The following is a 26437-nucleotide window of genomic DNA, read 5'->3' as shown; positions in this document are numbered from 1 at the left end:
CAGCCGTGACTGGGGCTGTAGGTTTATTCCAGCAGGCACAGGCAGCATCCACCCACCGCACAGTGTCAGATATCTGAAGAAGAAGCAAACCAGACTGTTGCTATGAGCATGTTTCTGCTCCTATCCTTGGGAGACTGCACCATAAGCTGCAGCATCAGCTCTTCTCAGCAGATGGATTGCTCCAGACTCCATTAGTAATTAATCCTGGAAATAATAATGACCGTAATGACAAAAAGATGAGGACAGATAAGAGGTTTTACACAGGATGAAATGAAAGGACACAGCCCATAGGTCTCAGGTCTTGCATTGAACTAGTGCTGCTGGAACTGGATAAGAAGCAAATTTACAGCAGGAGGTGAAGACACTCCTCAACTCACTGAAGTTCTTCTCAGTTTGCAAGGCCTATTTGTAGTTTCTTCCAGAAATAATTAGACTGCAAGAGTCTGGCTTAGCTAGTAAAAAACCATTAGCAATGTACATTAAAGAAAATCAGAAGACTTTACTTTGTACCTCTGAATAAAATTTTATTCACCTATTATTAGCATGTTTTCTGACAAACAAAGGGTGTAAGCTGGTATTAGACCTGCATAAATAAAACTATTATTAAGAGCACTCTGTTTGTGAAGATCATTTAAAGGTTTTAAAGTCCAATTGGTGTGTTTATGCAGTTCCTTTAGCTAAGTTTTTAATGTCTTTTTACTGATTGGCTTCATTCATGTACACAAAGCTAGGGCATGAATGGCAATGGGAGATTTTTATCTTCATATGGGAAACTATTTGTCAAAGAGTTTTTTGCATGACTGATTCATTAGTGGCTTCTTGTTGGGACACAGTGTGCTACAGCTGAGGTTGACTGGCCAGGTGCAGTTTGCTGGGAAGCATACACGGCATGTGAATGAGTGTATAACAGAGTCATATTAGCAGTGTGCAGGCATTCTGGAATAGGAGTATCACTTTCTGTAGACTTTCTTTAAAACACACCTAATACTTCTTGTTTCTGGTGGTCAGTATTAAACTGGTGGTGTATTTTTTTGCTGCAGTGCTGAACTCAACCTTGCCAAGGGAGGAAACAGTCCCCTAGTTCCCTGACCCCCTCCCTGACTAAACCTGACCACATAAGGCTGCCCCCAAGAGCAGCTGTACCCATCAGTGTGCTGCAGAAGTGAATGGAAATGAGAGATGAAGACAGTCAAATTCAGCTTCCTTTGCTCATTAGGTGGTGGTTAAACAAACATGCCCAGATGAATAAAACACTAGTAAGTTTTGTTACAGCTTAAACCTCGCCTGCTGATTCATTTAAGCACAAGAGAGAAGCAGGTAGGGTACGATAAGAAAGAAACACAGGGCACAGGGTGGGTGCAGGTCAGCAGGAAAAATCCTTTTTTGCTCTGAGACACAGCCCCAGAGCATGGAGTGGTACAGGAGTCAGCTGTGGTGAAGAGTACACAACATTGGCTTCCTAGTTATTTTGTTAGCTGCTGATGCTGAGGTGTAGCTAAGCCTTGTCTGCACAAGTTCACAGAATCATCACAGAATGGTAAGAGTTGGAAAGGACCTTTAAAGATCACTGAGTTCAAGCCCCCTGCCAGAGCAGGATCCCCTAAAGCAGATCACATAAGAATTATTGCTGAACTTCATGTGTTTTTATATAATTAAGTAAACACTATTCCCACCTTCCCCCCTAGCAGGGGGATGTTACAGAGATAAAGCTTTGTGTGTAGTGAGGTATCTGGTGTGCTTGGTTTGCCAACAGAGTATGTAGTGTCTGCCAGAGAGATGGGTTTGAATCAGGAGATTTATAATGCTGTAAATCTGAGGGCAGAAAACATTTTGTTACTACACAAGTAGGGGGAAACCACTTTCCTCAGATTAATCTGCACTGCTAGTAATGCATTTTTAGCATAAACTGTGCCCACTGAGGAGGTGATGCTCTTATTTCAACAGAAGTCCTCTTCCTGCCTGAAATAAATCTGTGTACATTCATTGCAGAAAAATCTTAAGAACTTCTATAGGCAGATTTTATTTGATTTCTCATGACAGTGAATACCTTTGAAACTTCCACTGTAGTCAGGTAATAGAGCTGTTCAAACATCCCATACCTATATCAGTACGCAGCCTGTAAATCACTTACACTTTTGAGCTGCAAGTGCTTCTCTGCCTTCTCCTTCAGCTGTCTTATCAGCACACGCGTTCAGAAAAACCCAGAGACAGAGCTCCTGTTCACATCTTTTCATAGCACTACAGAATAAAATGCAGCAAACCTAAATGCAAACAAAGCAATGGCATCTTCTGATGGGTGTTCACAGTCTGACCTTATCTCTTCCTGCCTTACGCTTGAACAAGCTCATATGTGGAAATATTAACTGTCACTTAGGGAGGCCACGTCCAGCCAAAGGTACTTGTCAGGGGAGATGGCAGTACAGAGCCACCAATGCAATCAGTGTCTCAGGCTGCCAGTTCCCCTCAGGAAAGGAAGGACAAAGGAACAGTGCAGATGGGTGTGCTAGGGAGGCTGAGTTTGGAGGATGATTCTTGTTTGGAAGGCATAAATACCCCTTGGTTCAAGCTGAGTGTCCTGCTCTGTGAGCCCCACCTCCTTTTCAGCCAGCTGAGCAGGAAACACACTCTGTTTTTTCAATTTGGTCTAACCTCTTTTGATGACTAAGAGAACAGGAAGATTATAGTTTAAGTATATAATTTTCATTTGAAGTGACAGGTTAAAGCTATGTGCATTTAGATAAGGCTTAGATTATTTTAGTTCAATTACAACACTGATTTAGGCCCTGACTCACTCTTCTGAGGCCTGACTTCATGCAGATTTATGTTGACATAATTTTACTGCTAACAAAATAGAAGCATATGTTTACATTACTCTGCTTTAATGCCTTGCTAGCATAGGGATTGGGTTTACACTTCAAGTGCAATCTTGAATCAGAGGTATAGATCTTGCTGGGTTTTTTTGTTCCCCTGCAGAAAGGCTAGATATATCAGCATTTATTTTTCTTCCTCTTGTGCCCCTCCCAGACATTAACCTGCCTAATCTCAGAGCACAATGTGTGCTTTTCAGTATTCAGTCCTGCCAGAGACCAAATGCCCCCAAGTCTCCCTGAGTTTAATGACAGCTGGGCAGGCTAAGACCTGCAGGGAGGCAACTGCTAAAACTCACATATAGCAAGCTGGGAGCAGTAACCTTCCACTGGCATGGCTGAAGGGAGTGGCAACAGGTTTTCTACAATACAGTGATGCATTCCCACTTCAGCGTGCTCCTTAGCTAGGACTGCCCCAAGGGCAGCTGGTGAGCAGTGCCATGTGCAGCAGCTGTATAGGCGAAGGGTGTGAGCCTCGGCCCTCTTGTGGGTTCCCATTCTCCTTGGGGCAATGTCTCATGACCAGGTGGAGGGTGGGAAATTTGCTTGTAGAAAGCAAATCGTGTGCTCAGTATCTCCTGGACCTTGTAGATTGTGAAAAAAAAAAAAAAACACCCAAACAAAAACCCCCACATTATCAGTCTCCAAAAAGTAAAGGGTTTTTAAGAACTTGGAGCATGAAAGAGAATCATGCATGTAGAGGGAGGCACAAGCATTCTAGGTACCTTAGCTGCTGCTTCCTTTTTGGGGGAAAGTAAAGGTACCTGGGGTTGGTTTTGGTTTTTTTTGCCTTAAAAGGAAAAAAGGGGGGGAAGGAAAGTGCTTTTTGGATCAGTCTGCAGCAAATCTGGAAATGAAACAGAGCCTCTCCTCTTGTATTTCTTGTGCAAAGTTGAAGAAGTAAACACGTTGTTTTGGTTTTTTTTAATAATGTTTGCTTCACTACATCCATCCTTCTCTAGTCTTGGAGTGGAGGGGGAGGAGAAAGGGAGCTGACAGCAGCCTGTGGTGATTGATTTGTCTCTTGTTTTTTATGCTGTGCCAGAACAACCTACTTCGAAAATGACAATGACAAATCAAAGCAAATATTTCTTGCTAGAAATTCAAACTCTCTGCATTCTTAGCTGGTATTTTGCTATTACAGGGGCTGCTTTATCCATAACATTTATTTGGAAGTATTCTTTTCTGCTTGAGACTGCAGGCCTTAGGAGAGAAATCTTTCCCCCCAAAGCCATTTGTTTCAATAATTGTTGATGTATGAAATTGTCATTGTATGAAATTATCATTGATTGCTGTCACCACAGGACAGTTTGCATATATACAGAGGTAAAAATGCTGTGCTTTTCCCTTGCACCAAGAAGCATTGAAAGCGGTCTTGGAAAGGGTTGGGATGTCTCTCCTGAACTCTAACCAGCCCTAAAGCAAAGGCTTGGCTACGCCTTTGGCAGAGTGCTGTCTTGAACCTGAGCCGGTGCCCACACAGCAAAGGGTCAGAGGTTAAACAAACATTGGGGGCTGAGGAGGAGGGTGGTGAAGTGATGAGGCATAGAGTGGAGACTGAGAGCTGGGAGATGGGTGCATCCCTTCTGCTGCTGCCTGGTGGTGGTGGGTAGGGAGGTGTTTGCTCCCCTTTGCCCTTTTTCGACAGATTGCCATTCCTCATCAGGGAACATCTTGTGACTCTGAGGGTGCCTAAGTGCAGCCTTTTGGGCAGAAGGAGGTTTCTGTGCAAATCAAGGCAGTACTGTTCATAATTGAGAGCACAGAGATGAACTTTCCCAGGGTTGGGAAGGGCTGGCTCTGCTCTGACATGATTTCCAGATCGGACTGCATGGCTCCCGTGCCTGGGAAACCATTGCCTCCTCTCTCCCGTCCAAAACATCCAAAATAGAAACATTCACAGACAGCTTCTAACTTTTCCTTCCCTGCCTATGGATCTGTAGCTGTAGAGTCGGTCTGTACCAACGGGCGAAAGGGAGGAAGGCAGGGAAGGATTGAAGTCGGTCTGTTACCTGCCGGAGAGAGGGAGGGATTGAAAGGGTGAGTGAGGGAGGGAAGCAGGGGGGTGGGGGACAAGAGGGAGGGAAGAGGGAGAGAAGGAAAAGGCAGCTGGAGAGCTCCGTTACCGCATCGCTGCCATCTCTCACTTCTGTCTCCGGAGGCGCTGGCGATCATGTGCCGCCCGGCTGGGAATGGCAGGGCGGTGGCGGTGGCAGCGGCAGCGGCAGCGGAGTCTGCATCCGGCACCCCCTGCTAGGATGGGCGTCCCGCCCGCTCGCCGCAGCTCCCGGGCAACATGGCCAGAGCCGCCGCAGGATGCACTGCGGGCACCTGAGGTGACACTCCAGCTGCAGGTATGACCGTGGGCGGGGGGGGGTGGGGGTGGGAGTGTTCCCTTCGCCTACCGGCCGTGCCCTTGGACGCACGTCACCGACTTTCCCAAACTTGCCAACCTCTGCGGCTGGATTAGGAAAGTAAAATTAGGCGGCATGGCAGGGATTATCCTGCTTCGAAGACTGGGATCAAAGTTCGGACTTCCCTGTCTGGGAAAGTCACCCACTTGCGTAGAGCAGTGGGCACCCCACAGCACGTCAGGTTCAGTTTGCGGGCTCCAGACTGCAACACCCATCCTCTGGTAAGAGGGTTAGTAAGGGGAACTGCACTGATTTGATGGTAAGAAGGTAGCAATAAGTAATGTTGTTTACCAGAGGGTTTTTTAACATAGGAAACGTTGGGACAGTCCGTGTACCTGTCCCCTAGGATAATATTCTCCTTGCTGTCCTGCATGTTCGCTGAGGCATTGGATAAAATGCTTAAAAAGAAGATCCATAAAGATAAGCAATTTAAAGCCAGGTAGTTATTTACAAAAGATGTCAGTGTGAGGGCCCCACAGTGGGATTTGTCTTCCTCTTCTTTCTGCCTCAGCCCAGCTAATCATTCAGCATCTGGCACAAGTCTGGAGTGGTGAGGGGAGCCTCAGCGGCTGTTCCTGGGCTATGTCAGCCTGGGGTGGGAGCCGTATGGTGGCCAGGAGCACTATCCTCTAAAAGTAATAGACTGGCTTTTCAAAAGCCCCTTAAATGCAAAGACTTTGTTCTACTGTTGTATTGATAGAGGAATAAAAAAGCTCCTAACACTATAAATCAACTGTGCCAAGATGCAGCATGAGATGAAAGGGCACAGAGCAGCAAGAGCACTGGGCTCATCTACTCTGTGCAAGTACTGCCCCAGCTTAAACCAGAGGAAAAACCTAAACATCTGAAAGGTAGCATCCTGGCAAGTCCTCATCCTCCAGCGATATTGGCACAGCTGAGCAGCACTTTATTTATGAAAGATCTAAGAGTGACATTGGAATGTCTTTATTGGCAATTTTTCCTCATTTCAACACTTTTTTTTTGGGTACAATCTGCATAGCAAACTCTTCTGTGCAATGCTCATTTTCTTATTTCATCTATATTAGTATTTCTTCTGAGCGAGAAGAGCAAGACCATCACACTGCCTGAAGGATCAAAGTGTTTCCTTCCTTCCTTCCTTCCTTCCTTCCTTCCTTCCTTCCTTCCTTCCTTCCTTCCTTCCTTCCTTCCTTCCTTCCTTCCTTCCTTCCTTCCTTCCTTCCTTCCTTCCTTCCTTCCTTCCTTCCTTCCTTCCTTCCTTCCTTCCTTCCTTCCTTCCTTCCTTCCTTCCTTCCTTCCTTCCTTCCTTCCTTCCTTCCTTCCTTCCTTCCTTCCTTCCTTCCTTCCTTCCTTCCTTCCTTCCTTCCTTCCTTCCTTCCTTCCTTCCTTCCTTCCTTCCTTCCTTCCTTCCTTCCTTCCTTCCTTCCTTCCTTCCTTCCTTCCTTCCTTCCTTCCTTCCTTCCTTCCTTCCTTCCTTCCTTCCTTCCTTCCTTCCTCCCTCCCTCCCTCCCTCCCTCCCTCCCTCCCTCCCTCCCTCCCTCCCTCCCTCCCTTCCTTCCTTCCTTCCTTCCTTTGAAATTAAGATGAAAAATCCAATGTGTAGCACTACTTGTAAATGAAGGTGCAATAAATAATTTAAGGGACACCAAAACATACCTCCAATTTTTGAAGAATGGTGCTTCTACAGCCTACAGAGAACCAGGGGTTCTAGCATTTGGGTTCTAGAATTGATGGCAAGAGCTTAAGGAAGAATTTTTCTCATTGTCTTATTTGCTTATGAAGTTAAGAGGGTGGCTGTGAGTTGGACTTTATTCCTATTCAGACTGATGAACCACATGGGGCTTTAGTTACATGGGTTTATGATTGCTCTTATTTATCCCATAGTAGACAATTGCTTATATTTGGTGAGGTCTGGAGTTTGGAATATAGGAAGTGAAACAGTAATTGTCTTGTAACTGCTGGTTCATGAGACAGTCCTTATAAAAGTTAAATATGCTCACTATCATCAGTGATAAATGGAAGGTAGGGGTACTGTAGGATCAGAGTGAGCCTTCCATGATTGGAAGTGAGTCTATTAGCACTGAAGAGGAACCTGGAAAGGGAGATTTGGTAAAGAGCAGGTGAATGGAAGATAGAAAGGGAAGCCTTTTAGGCTGAATGGAAAGGAAAATAAATGTCTACCAAGATGAGAAAAGGTCCTTCTGGGACAACAAACAGGGTGTGCCCCAGAGGCACTGCTGTTCGCCCTGCCTGTGGGAGGATGTCCTTTTGCTGGCTGCTTGCCAGCAAAAAAGGATCCTTTGTGGAAGTGGACTATATCAAAACTGCCCACACATGGTCCTAAAAAGAACAAAAAGCACCTGCTCTGAGGGCTGGACTGCAATGACTGTCCGGGACAGTTTCTCTGTGCTGACAGTCTGAATGCTTAACAGCTCATATTGCAACACCCACTCCGACATCTTTTGCCTTCCTAGGAAAGGGATCTGGCCTGACTTAAGTAGTCAAGCTGACATTTTCTTAGGCTTTTTAGGGCCAGAATTCAAGAGAATTTGGAGGCAGCTTGTAAAAGCAAAATGAGATTTTAAAATAGAAGTAAGCTTTATTGACTTGGCTAAAGTCCCTGGAAATGCATTGCTTTTTGCCTTTTCATATGCAGCACTTCTTTCCTGTGTGACATTACGGGAGCAGCTCCACCTCCTGCCAAAGCTTTTGCTGGTTTTGAGAACATAACTGCATTTCGGTCTGAGGATGCTGTTTGGCTTTCCCAAACAAATGTCACAGACAAGTCCTCATAATTGGGCAGATGAGATCAAGGTGCATTAGGAAATGATTGCCCTTGGGTTTTAACGTTTGTTTTTAGTAAAGAGGAAGATGCAGCTTGTGGTTCAGAAGATCCTTGTGCCAGAAATACCTTCTCTGAGAATATATGCTCTCCATGTTCTTTATTCTACTTTAGGCACCAGCCACCTGAGTAGTCTCAGAGGCAGAACCCAGAGACCAATTCTGGTCTAGCCCTTTGCAGCCATTTTAGTAATGGGAATCTCCACACTTGGGGTGATACTTCCATATCTGAACTAGAAAGACTGTGTTTTAATGTGGATGAGACCTGCAAATGTTTGTTATTTCCTTTTTAACAATAAAGAAGCACTTTTCTAATGGGTGAAAGTTGTTTGCAAAACTCCTCCTGTGACTGTGACACAATGCTGGCATTGTGGTTAACCACCAGCAGACTACCCTCTGCAGGGCACAAAACGTGATTTGGAGGGAAAAATAGTGGAATTTTTCCTTTTGAAGAGATAAGGTTAAAGACTTAAGTGGACCAGATCATTCTTCTTAAGCTGTCATTGTCCTAGCATGATGGGAGTTCTGTGGCCTAGAGGTTTAACTTTAACTCTTACTCAGTTATTGAATTTTAACCAATTTGTGTGTGTGTGTGTGTGTTGGTCATGCTGCTAAAAACAATACAGGTATATGTATATATCTGTTTACGTCTGCATAATGCATATACACATGTAATTTCATTGGGATTAATATAATCTAGAATTTATCATATCACTGTAATAGTCTTTTTTTCCCTGGAGACACTCAAAATGAGGCTTGACAGGGCTCTGGGCAGCCTGGTCTAGTTGAGGAGGCTCCTGCTTACTGCAGAGGGGATTGGACTAGATGACCTTTGGAGGTCTCTTCCAGCCCAGCCTATTCTACAATTCTATGATTCTATGATTCTACTTTACCTGACCCTCATATCAGGATAGGTGAAGCATTACATGGTAGTACTTTTATATCTTTAACGACTACAGAAAAAACCCTTGATAAATAATTCAGGGTAGCTATGCACATGTGTGCATATACAGACATCATTTCATTGGGATTAATATAATCTAGAATTTAACATATCACTGTAATATTCTCTCTTCCCCTCCCCCCCAACTATTAAATTCAAAACTTGATTTGTTTCTGCTCTTTGTTGTTGTTGTTGTTTTTGTTTCAAACTTTTGGGGTTTGTTTCCTTTTGTTAAAACCCAAACTGGTAAATAAAACTATCCAAATCTTCTACAAAGAGGATTCAATTTGCTGTTAAAGTTACATGGTCAATCAGATAAATCAGTATTGGTAACACAATCTCCTCATGTTGAACACAGAAGATTTCACCTCAACATGAGGAGAAACTTTACGGTGAGGGTGATGGAGCACTGGAACAGGCTGCCCAGAGAAGTTGTGGAGTCTCCTTCTCTGGAGACTCAAAATCCACCTGGATGCATTCCTGTGTGGACTACCTTAAGTGATCTTGCTTTGATGGGAGGGGGGTTGGACCTAAGGATCTCTGGAGGTCCTTTCCAACCTGTAAGTACTGTGATACTGTAGGACCATAAATTAGGTACGACAGTAGGATTTGCAAACCAGTAATAATAACGCTCCTTTTCTGTCTGTTGTCTAACTGATCACTTAAGGTTTGGAAATGCAGATTCCTGCCATGGGTCTGTGGTGGTGGGTGAATGGTTCACCTGCTGCCTAGAGTCAGCTCCATTGCTGTAAACACTGTGGTCTTTCTGGAAAGCCAGAGGCTTATTTGAAGCATCGGAAGCACCCACTCCTCAGAGACCCACTCCCCTTGCACATCCATCATGAGAGACTAGGGGCAGCCCAGAGGTCCTTTGGGTGGAGCTGGGAAAGCTAATCCCATTCAGCAGCAGTGTGAAAAAAACAAAGCCAAAACCTTCAAAGACACAAAAACACACAGGGGAAAAAAAAAAAAAAGAGAGGGGAAAAAGAAGAAGGGAAAAAAAAAACCAAAAAAATGCAGAAAGAAGAAAGAAAAACATAAAAGGAAAAGGAGTTAGCTGGAAATGAAGTGCCTAGCAACTCAGTACTCCAAAGATGGAAACTGGCATGTATGAAGCAGAGGAACAATGTCTTGCTTTGTCTTGCTGATAATGAGAGACGATCATGAGAGCAGAGGCTGGTGTGTGCTAACAGGGGGGGAAATGGTTTTTCATAGTCTGGCAGTAGCAGCAGCAGAAAAAGTGTTTGCCTTGTCCTGTAGCCTTCCTGACAAGTCTTGACATTTGGTTTGGGTGGAGACATTGTTAATACATACTGTTGTAAAAGCCTCCTGCTGAAAAGTGGCATTTTAAAGTGCCAGGAATGAGACATTTAACCTCATCACCTTGGTGGCTGTTGATGTGCTGTTCCTTCAGTTGGAAACAGCACCACCTGCTCCAGAGGCTCTAATGGGACACTGTCACTGAACACACAGGGCAGTGCTGCCAGAGGACAAGGTAGAGTCATATGCCTTATTTCAATTAGTGGTTCACCAACACTGTTTTCAGTAGTCCTGCATATGCCCTGAGTGGGTGCTGCTGTTCCTGACAGTCTGGTAGACGTCAGGCAGCATCCTGCTCCTAGAGTAGGGGCACAGGCTAAAGCTTCTGGGCCAGAGGCACCTCATCTTCCCTCCCTGACTTCTGAGCTTGTGCTAAGGGGGAAACCTGACTCCCCACATTTACCTATATAAAGGGTGGGCTGGTCACTGCTCGATTCACTGCCTTGCCAGAGACATCATCTTTGGGCACTTGCATTTAGGGATAGTGCAATGTTTCCTGCTGTTTGACATTTTACTACTCTTGTGTGTTAGTCTCCATGTCCTCCAGAACTTCTGAGAAAACATTTTAGAGGCTTCATTCCAAGGAATATTAAAAGTTAGCAGGTGTTACTAATACTTATTCCCAGGCACATGTTATTTTTGATTATTAGGAAAGTAAAATGGGAGTATCACTGCCAGCTTTAACTGTGCAGTATGTCAGGTCATGATTCCTGTTTACACGCTTACATCATGCCTCTGCTTTTGGGTCTGCCTTGTTGCAGCTGCTTGTGTCTCTGCTTATGAACCAGGGACTCTTGCAGATGCTCAGAAGCTTTTTGTTTGTTTGTGGTTTATGTCATTCCCTAGCTGATGTTTGCAACCTCAATGCAAAGCCAATGCAAATTGCCCGCTGAACTCGGTGTCATGGCTGTATCTTTGCCACAGAAAAGTTAAGAAAACTTTCTTTATTTAAATGGCTGTTTTGAATCTGTTTCTCAGAGGGGCTCTAGACCTACTTACCTCTCTCTGCCTCGGGCCAGATTGCTTTTCCTGATCCATATGCCATATAGTCTTGATCTCTTGGTCCTGTTAAGATAGTTATACTCATTAACAAACCTAAAGGAGATGTCAGATTAATTTTGATGGAATAACTCAGCTTCATCACAGCAGCTACCATGGCCCTGTCACTGAGCAGCATGGAATTACACAAAGGTCAGTGGTATGAACAGAGAGATCCTAAAGCCAATCTGCTTACCATGGTAGAATGCAGGAGGAAGTTCATGCCACTGGTAGAAGTAGGTACTTGCAAAATAGAAGGCTGCAGTTCAATTGATGTGGATTAGAGACCTTGTCTACCTTCTTTTCTTCACATGTTTCTTTCAGGTGTTTCTGAGAGGAGCACTGGGCTGCAGGGTCCTGTAGCCCACACTGCTTGGGTCCCAGACTTTTGTGCAAGCCTCCGTTGGATCTGCTTGGCACCGTGAAACACTGTGCCAGTCAGTTTAAACAAACCATTCTCTAGGACACAAAGGAGGTAATGTTTTGGCAATGTCCTACATAAGATAATTTGCAGTTGGAACAATAGGGGATGGAAAAAAGCTTTGAGGTAATTACAAACTGCAATTTCTGACTCAGATTAGAGAAGAAAATAATGTCATGCAAAAGGATTTTCCTTAAAACTAGAAAGATTTGTTTTGACACAAAAGTACTAGGTGTTGCACAAAATGACCTCTAGAAAAGAGCCTGGTGACTAGTAAGTCTCCATTGTTTCCTGGACCACCTCCTGTAGACTCATTGTTCCCTTCATGTTAACATCTCCGAGGCTGCTTCATGGAGACAGGTACATGGAGACTGGAAATCTCCAATCCCAGACTGTATTGCTTGTCAGATACAGGCAAAAGAGAAAAGATAGTGACAGGCAATTTAGAAACCACTGGCCTTGTCACACCTAACCTATGCTCACAGCTACACTATAGAGCAAGATACTTTAGGTTGGATTGTAATGGCTTTGCTAAAGGCAGTCACAAACATGTTGTCCTCTTAAACCATAACAGAAGCTGTTGTTTTCCACAACATTCTTTATTATACTGGAGTTCTCCCAGGCAGCGAGGAAGACAGAGCATTTGCTTCAGCCAGGAATGCAAACCTGCTGTTTGCAGGTGTGGTGAGGATGATGATGGGGGCTCAGCATCCCAAGGGTAAGGAGCCAGTACCAGCAGTCCAAGGAACTGACCTACCTGTGCTAATATAAAATATTTTTAACTTTCAAAACTTTCCCTATTCACTTGAAAACAAGAAAGAAAGGGATGGGTTCAAATGAAAAATGGCTTCAACAGAGGAAGCTGGAGGTGTCTCTGTCACTCTTTCCCATGGCATTCTTTCAGTAACTGCCAACCTTGCAACATACTGATAAGCTCAGCTCCCCTGGGACACCAAGTCTGTACCTGTGCAAATTCCTTGCTACAGGCTTCCATTGGCCACAGGAGCTTCTGGGGCACCTCTTCCCTTCTTGAGCTGCAAGGGGAAACAAAATTAAAGGCAGGACTATTAGATGTCCTGTGCACTGCCATGTGTTTGCTGAGTTTACCTGGAGAGGAGAATTTGGGAAAACAATGCTATACTGGGGAAAAACTATCGAGAGAGTGAAGCAGGGAAGTGTCAGGATTGTGAAAGGTTTATGATGGTCATGGTCCCATATGGACAGGGAGGCTGAAGATCCTCCACTGTACCTAGCTTGAGGACTTCCAACACTCTGCAGGGCTGCGGGTCGTGATGACAGCTGGGAGAAGCCCCTGGCATGAGGTGCAGCATGTTTTTCTGGATAGCTCCCTTCTACATGCAGCTGGAGAGGCAGAGAGACCTAAAATACCAAATTGGGAACACTCAAGGTGCTACCAGTGAGATCTGGGTCCTTGTGAACACTTCCCCCAATCCCCTCTGCAAATACCTCTATGGTTAATTTTCTATGGGAAAAAAAAGGAGTACCATTCCTATCAATTCCAGATAGGATTGCTTTGGACGATTAAACAAAAGCTAGCTTTTTCCAGATGCCACACTGCCAGAACCAAATGAGACCCTGCTTTGGGAAGTCTGTGCTTTTTATGAGGGCCATTGCCTCCCCACTAATGTGCTGTGAAATGATACATGCACATAGAGTCACAGAGTCATAGAATCAACCAGGTTGGAAAAGACCTCACAGATCATTAAGTCCTACCTGTCACTTAACACCACCTGACAACTAAGCCATGGCATATGTGTAACTCACAAAGTTTATAAAATATGCTTTGCAGTTTACATAGATTTATGAATGTTTTCATTGCCCAGGTGTTGAGGAATGGCTTGAATCTCAGGGACATGGCTCTATGGAACAGCTGCTTGAGCAAAGTTTGTAGGCCGGACTCCATCTTGTTGTTTACTGCTCACAGTGAGCTGATAAGCTGATGCAGCAAGGTCCCCATAGTCTTGTGGCTTTGCTTGCAGCTGTGTTACAAGATAACAGCATGTGAAACACAGTGTATGTGAAACAAAGAACTAGTTAGAGAGGAGCTTGTGAAATCGCAGGTAGACCTAACCCCAAGGAGGCTGGATATTCTAATGTAACCCTGGACTAATAGCCAATGGAATAATGACATCTGTGCATATTTAGCTGAGATGATATATAAGCTATGCCTTTGAACATTAAAGTTGGAGCTTGCTTATCAATCATATTGATTGTCGCGGGTCTTCCCTCGCCGTCTTTGCCGACAAGTGGCTCCCCAAACAGGGGCGTAAAGGGCTAACAGGGACAGAAGACTGTTGGAGACCCTCCAGCTGCTGAGGTGATTCAGCGAGCCCAGAGAAGTGTCAGTTAGGCAGCGATCAATGGGCAGAAGTGTGACTCAATGCTGGCATAGGGAGTTCATACCGTGCATGGGCAGGAATTCTGCTCGCCGTCAGGGTAAGGGCTGCAGGCTCTGGGTTCAAGGCTGCACTAGTAAATCCCCGGGGTATGGAGAGCGAAGTAGCCCTTAACTTATTAAGAAGTTTCCTTGAGAAACGAAAAGTAGAAGATGATTTCTATCACTCATATTGAGTGCTGTCACCACACCGGTGGGTCAAAACGGCAGCCGGCAAGCAGACCAATTAGCGGAGCTTGCGGCATGGAGGAGCCTGGCGGTGATCACGGACAAAGAGGCAGTGCTCTCATCACTGCAATGTTTCTTAGAAAAACGAAAGGCAGACGTATCGTCTAAGATAATTCCTGGGCTTTTGACCCATGCATCTGCTTTAGGGTATTTCCCTAGCGGAGATAGTTATTTTTATGAAACTTCTTGGAGAGAATATGGAAACAAACTGTGGGACTGGGCCATAGATGGTAATAAAACTGCTATCAAGCTGCAGAAGCCATGTCGAGAATGCATAAACTGTATTAAAAAATATAAACTAGAACAGCGGATGGCTGCTGCAGTTACAGCAAATCTGTCACGATGAAATGCAGCGCCAGTTGTATCTGAATTGCGACCGAACGATGAGTTTGAGAAGTATCGACCGGGACCGCCCCCAGTACATCGTACGGCGACCACACCGCGTTTACCAGCCACCACCACTGCTGTTCGCCCCAATCGGAGAAAAAGCCGAAAACAGGCAGTGAAACCTGTGGCTCAGTGTGTTCGATCCCCTTCATCAACATCTTCCTTTAGTGTCGCCAGCAACGGCTCGGATTCTGAAGACGACAACAGCGGCAGCGCGGAATTCAAACAGCGCCGACTTTGCTTTACAGCCCCTCTTAGAAACAGTGGAGCGCTTGGAGGCTCGCGGTTACGGCATTCTTACGACTGCCCCCCTCCTGCGAGCCCCGATGGCCCCCGCGGCTCACACCAGCAGCGCCCCCCGCCCCCCCCCCCCCCCCCCCCCAGTTTCTGGTACGACTCTTGTTGACCACAGCTCTGCTCTAATTTAAAGCAAGAGTGCTAATTTCATCATTTCTGATTGTAATGTCTTCCAGAGATTTGTTGTTTAGAGTTTTCCTAGTAAGCATAATCAAGATCTCAGGTAGTGATAGGACTAGGGGGAATGGAATGAAGCTGGAGGTGGGGAGATTCAGGCTGGAGGTGAGGAGGAGGTTCTTCACCATGAGAGTGGTGAAACCCTGGAATGGGTTGTCCGGGGAGGTGGTCGAGGCCCTGTCCCTGGGGGTGTTTAAGAGCAGGTTGGATGAGGCTCTGTCCAGCCTGATCTAGTGTGGGGTGTCCCTGCCCATGGCAGGGGGGTTGGAACTAGATGATCCTTGTGGTCCCTTCCAACCCTGAATGAAACTATGAAACTATGAATCTATAATGGTAAACATTTGGTATTTAGAGGCACTTAGTACATGGTAATTGCAGTAAGGTATACGTACTTAGTAATGAGTTCAAATTGTAAGATTTTCTTTTGGTTCAAACCTTCTTAGTTGTGTGCCTAGGCATTTCAAAGGAGCTCCTTGTAATATAGTTAAGGTTTGTAGTAAATAGGTATTAATTTTTAAAGGTATTCCTTAGCTAATGTGCAGAATAATCAAGACTATGAGGAAACAGCATTTCCCATGCAGTCGAACATCGATCACAATAATTGTTATGATAATCTGGGATCAAAAACATCAATCAGAAGGATGTACCACAGCACCATGTGAATTAGGACTGAATATTATGGTTGTTTGATTGTTGTGTAATTAGAGAAAATGTTCATATGGGCTTATATGTTATCTCACCAGTTTGCTATAATTTTATACACCTAGAGGGAAAATCAAAATTCATTATAACACAACATGTTATATGTAATTTTAGGTTGAAAACAACAACAAACAAATACAAAAAAGGGGAAAAGAGAGAATACCCCATAGCAAAAAAAGTTTTTCAATGGTGCCAATAAGAGATCAGTATAACTAGGATGAGCAAAACCACATTATTATGTGTAATTTTATATTGGGCAAAGCAATGAAGCTTTTTTGCTCTTGCTGCTTGCCTGCAAGTTTTCTGTCTGTGAAGCTAGAGCCTGGCCAGATCTACCTTTACAGATTAAAGAAATCTTGCTCCTGTTAAACAACTCATGATTTTTGACCATCCTAGAGAAAATAAAGATGCAACATAATCCTAAAGCAGATTGTAAAAGACAGTGCTAAGGATTGCATTTGTGCCTCAATCTCTGTGTGCAATGTGTTCAGGCATAATCAAGTCTTCTCTGTCAATAAGAGGAGTGAAACTTAAAGATCGGAACTATTAAGATCTAAATTCTTTTTTACAATGTCTGTTATCTTTGACCATAATTATGCCAGCTCTGTTAGAACATTTTAACTTGTTCAACTTAAGCTTTGTGCCTTGTATGGGTAACATCAGTCTGTTAGACATGCTGCGCTACAGAACTCTTGCTTTTGCTATATAGCTTAGCTTTAACTTGCTTGCTTCTGTGTATGCAAGTAGTATCTTGTGTAGGATGAGAACAACTCCCATGACCAAATGCCAGTGACGAGCAGTGTGAGCGATCTGGCAGTGTAGGCCTAGAGCCTGACATGGTGGTAGGCCATGCTCACCATAAGTGCAGAAGTGGCTAGCAGTGTAGCAAAACAGTGCTGTGCCTGCAGCATGTAACTAAAGCGGGACACTGGTAGCTATAAACACAGAGAGTTATCTTGGGACAACAGGACATGCACCGTCAGCTACAACCAGCCTCCAATCTCAAGCCAGCCACCCCAGGGAGCCTCAGGCTAGACCTGGATACCGAGGACAGCCGTGTGGAGCCTTGTTATTGGGACGCTCCTCAGCTGGCCTAAAAGGACTATTTGTTTTACCCAGAATTATTGATACAGATTTCACTGGAGAGATTTGTCTAATTGCTATGACAGTTTTTCCACCACTGGTTATTACTGAAGGCAGTCACATTGCACAATTGGTGCCATCATTACAGCTTGCAGAAGCAGCCACAGCAATTTCTCAGAACACAAGAGGAGATGCAGGCTTTGGATCAACAGGAGGAATGGCACTATTGTGTATGCCCATGGATCAACGACCAAAAGCTATCACTATTTTGGACAATGGACATGAACAACATCAGTTAAATGCATTATTAGACACAGGAGCTGATATTACCATCATTGACCACTCAGTCTGGCCTGATAACTGGCCAATTACTCCTATGTTGACAAGTGTGGAAGGTGTGGACGGCACAGCATCAGTCAGCAAAAATCAAGACAAAATTCAAGTGATTATTGATGGCCGTATTTGTGTATCCTTTTTGACCATAATGCAGCTACCTCCTAAGGTGGAAGCATTGATTGGCCGAGACATTCTTACTCAAATTGAAGCATGACTTGTAACCAGTGGCTGTTTTTAACAGCGGTCACTACTTGGGCTTTCCCGATCCGGTTAACCTGATTGACTGATGAACCAGTATGGGTCGAGCAGTGACCGCTAAAGAGAGAAAGCCTGGAAGCAGCTCACCAGTTAGTTTTTGAACAATTGCAACAAGGACACATTAAACCATCTGTTAGCCCATGGAATACTCCCATATTTGTTAATAAGAAAAAAATCTGGCAAGTATCGGTTGCTTCATGACCTTAGAAAAGTTAATGACCAAATGGAAGCCATGGGAGCCTTGCAACCTGGTATGCCAAATCCTGCAATGTTGCCAGCAGGATGGAACTTACTTATCATAGACTTAAAGGACTGCTTTTTCACTATCAATATTCATCCTGATGATATCAAGCGATTTGCTTTTACCTTGCCAGCCTTAAATAGGGAAGCACCTGCTGCACGCTGTGAGCGGGTCGTGCGTCCCCAGGGAATGAAGAACAGCCCCACCTTGTGTCAGCTATTTGTTGATGCAGCCCTGCAACCAGCGCGACAAGCTGGGCCAGAAACATTAATCTATCACTATCTGGATGACATCCTTATTGCACAAGAACAACCATTTACACAACAACAAGAATTGTTCTTAACAGAGCAGCTGAGAAAAAGTTCCCTTGTAATAGCAGCAGAAAAAATACAGCTAACAGCACCTTGGAAATATTTAGGATGGACAATATCAGATTCTGTTATACAGCCACAGAAAATTACTATTCAGAAGGAACTCTGTACCCTTCATGGTGTTCAGAACTTTATGGATGATATTCAGTGGCTTCGTAGGAATTCACAACTGGAAATTTTAAGACCTCTTTTGAAAGGCACTGACCCTGCTACACCAGTCATGCTGACACAAGAACAACAGAAAGCAGTCAGTGACATTGCAGAGTCTACTCTAAAACAATCAGTATCACGGTGAATTTTTGATTTACCTATAGATTTGACTATTTTGGGTGATGGTCTATTTTTGTTTGGTGCACTTACACAGTCTGAAAAGAAAACAGGGGAAAGAGTGTGGGTCTTGGAATAGATATTTGGGCCTTTGCAACCTCGTAATTCAAACCAGACAAAAATGGAATCGTTATCCATGATAATTGAGAAGGGTCGCAAATGAGTGTTACAGGTGACAGGACAGGAGCCAAACACAATCTTTGTACCTATTAGACAGGAAAATTTGAATTGTTTTTTACAACATTCAGTAGAGTTACAAATGAGTCTTTTAGGACTAAGTTGCTTTGTCATCAGTACCCTCTCCTTTAAAATGGGTAGCTAATCAGGAAGGATTGGATATCTGCACCAAAGTGAAGTGAGGATCCATTGATAGATGCACTTACTGTTTTTACAGATGCAGGAAAGAAATCTAGGAGAGCAGCAGTCACATGGCAAGAAGATGGGCAATGGCAGCATGTTCTTCTGGAAGCTGTTCCAGGAGACTCGCTGCAAACACTGGAACTTGCTGCCATAGTTTATGCCTTTAAATGATGGTTACAGATTCCCCTCAATGTAATTTCTGATTCCTTCTATGCAGTAGGGGTAGCACAGAGAATAGAGGAAGCCTTGCTATGAGATACCAACAATCGCAGACTAGGCGAGTTATTTTTACAGCTACAGTTGGCCATTCAGCAGCGAGAAGCTCCCTATGCAGTATTGCATGTTAGAGGTCATCAAGGTACCATGGGATTGGGAGAAGGTAATGATAGAGCTGATAAATTGGTATCTTTGTCAGTACCAATGGATGCCTTTACTAAAGCTCGTGATGTACATGCTACCTTTCATCAGAATGCTAGAGCACGGGGACTTGTGAGAGCCTGCCCACAGTGCAGTCGCCATGCAGGTCTGGGTCTCGGCCTTGTGGCACATTCCCCGGGGTCTCGGCCCGAATGAGGTATGGCAAATGGATGTCACTCGTGGCACGTTTTGGGAGGTTCAAGTATGTCCATATCACCATTGATACCTTTAGCCATTTCATGTGGGCCTCAGCACTAACTGGTGAAAAGGCAATTCATGTGATAAGGCATCTGACACTATGTTTTGCTGTAATGGGAGTCCCTAAGCAGATAAAACGGACAATGGCCCGGCATATGCTGGCCGCTGAGTTAATAGATATTTGCAGTAATGGAGTGTGCAGCACCTCACTGGCATTCCACATTTGCCTACTGGACAAGCTATTGTAGAAAGAGCAAATAAGACATTAAAATGCTATTTGGAGAAGTTTGACAATGTACAAGATCCACAAGAAAAGCTAGGGAGAGTTCTTTTTGTTTTGGACCATTTGTGTATTTTTGGAGAAGCTTGCTTGGTTAGAAAATCATAATCTATTGTTAAAAATGTTAATCCTTTTGATCAATGGCTTCAGTCTTGTTGGTATTGTTTTGCTGGTTTTGCTTGTTTTACGTATTGCACATGGATGTGTTATGCGAAGTGTACATGAGGTAACATCTCGAGCTTTTCTTGTTCAGAAGACAGGGGGGAATTGTTGAGGAATGGCTTGAATCTCAGGGACATGGTTCTATGGAACAGCTGCTTGAACAAAGTGTGTAGGCCGGACTCCATCTTGTTGTTTACTGCTCACAGTGAGCTGATAAGCTGATGCAGCAAGGTCCCCATAGTCTTGTGGCTTTGCTTGCAGCTGTGTTACAAGATAACAGCATGTGAAACACAGTGTATGTGAAGCAAAGAACTAGTTAGAGAGGAGCTTGTGAAATTGCACGTAGACCTAACCCCAAGGAGGCTGGATATTATAATGTAACCCTGGACTAATAGCCAATGGAATAATGACATCTGTGCATATTTAGCTGAGATGATATATAAGCTATGCCTTTGAACATTAAAGTTGCAGCTTGCTTATCAATCATATTGATTGTCGTGGGTCTTCCCTTGCCGTCTTCGCCGACACCCAGGCATGTGTGCATGTTACAACATCTGTATAAGGTACTCTGCTTCATACATGGACTGAAAAAGGAAGTCTGGCTATGGATAGGCAGTATGGTAAACACAGGACAGATCAAACATTGAGAGGCTGCTCTCCCAGCTGTCCAGAATCGGGACCTTTTTAATATTTTTATGTTTTGTTAGGTCTGTTGTCAGTGCTCAAACCTGGAAACAAGCAAGAAGGAAATGGGATCAAGTCACATGAGTTTGATGCTACTGAAATCTGGTAAAATGAATATGTTTTGTTATGGTTTCTTGCTCATGGGTGTTTCTGAAAAGGATTAAATGGGTTTTAATGGAGAGTTGCTCTCAATTAATTTCTCAGTTCAGTGTTTGAAGGACTATTGCATATATGTGTTCTGGCATTCTTGTGACGGAGAAATGTCAGACCCTCAAACAGTCTCATGTGAGCCGGTGTTGTCAGCTTCAAAACATCATCCTTTCCAGAAAACACTACTTTCAGGATATCCACGTGTTTCTTCCCAGTCCACTGATGAATATGAGAACAGATGCAGAGCAGATTTTTGTATAATCTTCTGCCTATGTGTGTGTGTGTATATATATATATGCATGCATATGTATATTCTCACACAATTTCACATATGTATTTAATTAAAACAATTGTTAAGTTAATCACAAGACTACTGTGAGCTTACACATGCAGGAAAAAACCAGCTCTGAGGAATATTCTATTTAATGTTAACTTAAATATAGGTGTCAGAAGAAATGTGAAGTTCTGAAATGTTTTCCAAATTCATTAGTGAATCCTTGCAAAAATACATTTCACTGTGGGAGGAATATCAGCAAACCAGATCTTCATTGCTACTTGTTTCATATTTTTGAGTACCTGAAATTAATGGGGTTATTCTTAGGGGTAAAGTGAGCTGGATCTGGTCCCAGGAACACCTGGCTGGACTTTAAAAACAACTTAAGCCTGCAGTGCAAAATCTTGTTGTTGCTTGGAAAGAGGAATTTAAGCAAAAGAAGGGCACTAGTGTGGTTTTGGGGAGTCTAGGCATAAGACTCCTGGCCAGAGGGAAGAGATCAAATTTCCATGAAGTCTAGAGCTCTGGATACTGTAAACCTGGTTTGCTGTATTACTAAATAGGAAGCCAGATCCAATTCTTTGCTAAGAAAGGGGAAGGGAATACTCTTCTCCCTGGTAAAACTTTCTTCATCCTATTGCTCTAAAGTAGTAGTTGGTGGGCCTGTGGGTTAATGGAATGAGTAACGGAAGCATTATACTCTTCTCACCAGGGTAATTTATGGAGATGTATAACTGTTTTGGCACTGTGACCTTTCTGGATTTGCTTTGATAATTTTTATTTCTCACAAAATTATGTAACCAGATATTCAGTGCATCAATCTATTACAAGGATGAATGACAGTTGTTATTATTGATTTGATCTCTTTCACCTAGAAAGGGGAGGGGGGAGGGTGTACAGACAATCCCTGTCTCACCTCAGCATACTCTAGGGAGTCACCTAAACTCTGCAAAAGGTAAAACATAAAAATAGTCTGACCCACTGTCTTTTGTTGTTTATTTTTTTTTCTGAGCAGCTGACCCAACATCCAAAACATGACTCATGGCCCCTCCAACAAAAAGACTGGGAGCAGTTTCTGGGTCAGTGCAATGCAAAGATGAAGATGGGAGGAACCTGGCTATGTCTGCCAGCTGGACAGCACTTGCTGGCTCTGGGATACAGGCACTTTTCAAACAAATGGATAAACAAGGTATTTTTAAGAAGCTGCTGTTGCTGTTTGTGACTATCATTGGACAAGGACACATATCTGCTGCTGCTCCATTCTCTGGCTTGTGAGAGCCCTTGCACATCTACATTGTGGCTCACAAGATGCTGAAAATGGGCAGGTCTGATGCATCCACCAGGGTAACCTGCTATCAGTGGACATGCTTGTGTGGATTTCTGAGCATATTCTGGATTGTAGGGTACAAAAGCATGAGCATGAATTTGAATGCCACCAAAACATCTTGTGGAAATGATACTAAAAGAAATATGTGTGGAAAAATATCTTGAAATGGGTAGGCTTTCAATTAGAGATGACCTGGATTTAAACACCTTAAGCAGAGAGTTTGGTATACAGCACTGTAAGGCACTAGATTTTTAATGTATTTATTTTTAATACATTGTTCCCTCTTATTTCTTTCAGATGAACTTCACAAAATCCAAGATGTTTGTTTGCGTTGTAGCATTCGGCTGTGCTAGCTTTGTGGTTTTTTACACCAATTTGACCAAACTCTATATATTTGGTGTAAACAGGCAAGAGGACATATTTCCCATAGAGACTTTTAGGAGAATCAGAGGAAATTTCTTGGAGCTCCCAGATATAGATTGCCACAAGAACCCACCTTTCCTTGTCCTACTTGTGGCATCCTCATGCCACCACTTTGATGCCAGGATGGCAATCCGGCACACCTGGGGGAAGGAAAGAACGATCACTGGCCAGCGCTTGGTGACGTATTTCCTCCTGGGAAGCACTGTGAATTCCAGCCAGCAGGCAGATATTGCTGCTGAAAGCCAAAAGTACCGAGACATTATTCAAAAGAATTTTACTGACACATATTACAATTTGACTTTGAAGACCATGATGGGAATGGAATGGATTCACAGATTTTGTAACCAGTCCAGCTTTGTGATGAAAACTGACACAGATGTGTTTGTCAATGTTTTTTACCTCACTGAGCTTCTTCTGAGGAAAAAAAGGACCACTAGATTCTTCACAGGCTTTTTAAAACTGCATGAGCATCCCATACGTAAAAGAGGGAGCAAGTGGTACGTGAGTAGAGAAGAATACCCAGGAAAGACCTACCCACCATTTTGTTCTGGGACTGGCTATGTTTTATCCACTGATGTTGCTAGTCAGATCCATCATGTTTCAGAGAATGTTCCGTTCATTAAACTGGAGGATGTATTCATAGGACTGTGCCTTGACAAATTAAAAATCGGGCTGGAAGAGCTTCATTCAAAGCAGACTTTTTTTCCAGAAAGGATTAGGTTCTCTGTTTCTCGCTTCAAGAAAATCGTGACATGCCACGAAGTAGAACCCTCTGAGCAGCTGAGATACTGGAATCACTTGGTGACAGAAAATAATGGAGGAATGCTTTAGCACCTTCCCTGCTTAAATTACCAAACTTAAATGTAATGCATTTCATAGTTTCATAGTTTCATTCAGGGTTGGAAGGGACCACAAGGATCATCTAGTTCCAGCCCCCCTGCCATGGGCAGGGACACCCCACACCAGATCAGGCTGGCCAGAGCCTCATCCAGCCTGCTTTTAAACACCTCCAGGGACGGGGCCTCGACCACCTCCCTGGACAACCCATTCCAGGGTCCCACCACTCTCATGGTGAAGAACCTCCTCCTCACATCTAGCCTGAATCTCCCCACCTCCAGCTTCATTCCATTCCCCCTAGTCCTATCACTACCTGAGATTCTGAGAAGTCCTTCCCCAGCCTTCCTGTAGGCCCCCTTCTGGGCTGCTCTTAACTCCAGCAAAACTCCCAACAAAAGAGTTCTTTAAGGGTTATTTTAATCTCCATTTCTGCCCAAGGATATGTAAACCTCTTTCTCTTGCAGCCACTCCCACCTCTTTGTATCCCTTCTCTACAGGAGTTGCAATTATTTATTTTTGTTTTCTGAAAGATGCAGGCCCACAAACCTGTCCTCCAAATCTTTCTGCTGCAGGACTGAAAAAATTTCTGCAGTGCCAAACTAAAATTCAAAGTACTTCCATTCAGAGAACAAAATCTGCATTCTCTTCCTGGTCCCACTTAATAAATTACTGCATTTGCACCCATCTGTGCAGGCACTTAAGAGAAGGTGTTTGTAGCTGTCAGGATGTTCCCCTTCTGGCACAGGGAACTGCAGTTCTGCCCTCACAGCCCTCTCTGTGTGGGCAGAACTGCATACTGGCACTGGAGAATAAATCTTACGAAGAGCAACGGAAGGAGCTGGGGCTGTTTAGTTTGAAAAAGAGGAGGCTGAGGGGAGACCTCATTGCTCTCTACAACTATCTGAAAGGACATTGTAGAGAGGCTGGCGGGAGTTTCTTCTCCCAGGTAATTAGTGATAAAACAACAGGGAACAGCCTCAAGCTGTGACTGCATAGGTTTAGACTGGACATTAGGAAAAATGTTTTCACAGAGAGTGGTCAGGCATTGGGATGGGCTGCCCAGGGAGTTGGTTGAGTTACCAACCCTGGATGTGTATAAAGGTTGTTTGGATGTGGTGCTTGGGGATCTGGTTGTAGAGTAGGGTTATCAGTTGGACTTGGTAATCCTGAGGGTCTTTTCCAACCTGAATGTTTCTGTGATTTGGACTACATAATTTTTTTATTTGTAAAGATGGAAGAGTTTGCCCATGCACTGCTCTTGGGACAACCTTGGGTGCTGCAGGTCCCCTAGTGAGAATGTGAAAGGCTGCTGTGCATGTTTCCCTCTATGTGCCTCCTGCTGAAAGTGGTAAATGGTAGCGCTGGATCCATGCTCTGTGAAGAGTGCCCTGGTCTTTCTGTTAAACTAGACCCCAGAGTGTGCATTTGTGTCTCACTTTGCTTTGTTTGCCCAGGCTAAACTAGAGTCACTTACAGTGAGATAAACAGTACAATCGATTTAGACATTTTTCTCCCCTATGAGGAACTGGGTGTGTGAAGCAGAACACTGGAGGATTTTACTGTTTTAAAGAAGACATGGTTGGAAAAGGTGTCCAAGTAATCATTCAGGCTGGCGACCTCATTTCTAATTCATTACCAAACATGGACTCTTAAAATCATGAGGATGTTTGTAGGTTGCAGAGAGATGGAACTGAGACTATAGTAAAGGCTGTGAAAAATGCATTTGGGCTATGGGAAGGAAAAAAGGAATTCACAAAATCATGCCTTGTGCAACACTCCTATTTGATTTACTTGCAGGCAAAGAAAAGGTCAGTTTTGCCAGCAAAGAATCATTGGATGCCTGCACTAGGTGTGAAATATATTTTTCAGTGTGCAGCAAAACTGGGGCTGTTGCCTAATGGAAGAGGAGCCAGGAACTGAGGGAATCTGATAGGGCTCAGCCCCACACACCCATGCAAGGGAGCAGGACAGACCCACAGATGGTGGCAAGCTCATTTGACTCCTAATCATAAGGCAGTATCATGGTGATATGGTAGGTCTGAGGTCAAGCCCTAGTAATGACTGGTGGGGGTCAGGATCAAGCCCAGTGAGAGCAACCAGAGCCGGACACTGTCCTGGGATAGCAGGGTAGGGCCTTGGGGATGGGAACATATGCTGAATGTGGTAAAAAGCACGGAAGGGAGACAGGGAAAGTGATTTTATTACTTTGAGGTTATTTATTATTTCTTTCTTTCTAGTGAAGTTTGTGAGGACTATTACAGTATCACAGTCTCACAGTATCACAGTCTCACAGTATCACTTAGGTTGGAAAGGACCTCGAGGATCATCGAGTCCAACCTATCAACACAGACCTCATGACTAGACCATGGCACCAAGTGCCACGTCCAATCTCCTCTTGAACGCCTCCAGGGACGATGACTCCACCACCTCCCTGGGCAACCCGTTCCAATGACAAATGACTCGCTTGGTGAAGAACTTCCTCCTCACCTCGAGTCTAAACCTCCCCTGGTGCAGCTTGAGACTGTGTCCCCTTGTTCTGGTGCTGGGTGCCTGGGAGAAGAGACCAACCCCCTCCTGGCTCCAACCACCCTTCAGGTAGTTGTAGAGGGCAATGAGGTCACCCCCGAGCCTCCTCTTCTCCAGGCTAAACAATCCCAGCTCCCTCAGTCTCTCCTCACA

At 44.1% G+C, this 26437-nt stretch overlaps 1 protein-coding gene across 4 annotated transcripts; it reads left to right on the top strand.

The window, feature by feature from the left end:
• The first annotated feature begins 5014 nt into the window (after positions 1 to 5014).
• On the top strand, positions 5015 to 26205 carry B3GALT5 (beta-1,3-galactosyltransferase 5). Of its 4 annotated transcripts, none has more exons than XM_068155261.1 (5): positions 5015 to 5221; positions 11727 to 11877; positions 20771 to 20852; positions 22187 to 22360; positions 22796 to 26205. In XM_068155261.1, exons 4-5 carry the CDS (start codon positions 22268 to 22270, stop codon positions 23750 to 23752), a joined length of 1050 nt encoding a protein of 349 aa, XP_068011362.1. In that variant the 5' UTR covers positions 5015 to 5221; positions 11727 to 11877; positions 20771 to 20852; positions 22187 to 22267; the 3' UTR covers positions 23753 to 26205. The 4 variants fall into 4 exon arrangements, with proteins under 4 accessions (XP_068011362.1, XP_068011363.1, XP_068011361.1 ...); XM_068155260.1 differs by lacking the exon at positions 5015 to 5221 and adding an exon at positions 5404 to 5502; XM_068155262.1 differs by lacking the exon at positions 11727 to 11877.
• The last annotated feature ends 232 nt before the right edge of the window (positions 26206 to 26437 follow it).

This window comes from Melanerpes formicivorus, unplaced genomic scaffold (genome assembly GCF_026170545.1).
Source record: "Melanerpes formicivorus ecotype bairdi unplaced genomic scaffold, bMelFor1.0.p_v2 SCAF_30, whole genome shotgun sequence".
NCBI classification, from domain to species: domain Eukaryota; kingdom Metazoa; phylum Chordata; class Aves; order Piciformes; family Picidae; genus Melanerpes; species Melanerpes formicivorus.
The sequence above is the reverse complement of the archived record's forward strand: the minus strand, read 5'-3'. Positions and strand labels throughout refer to the sequence as shown.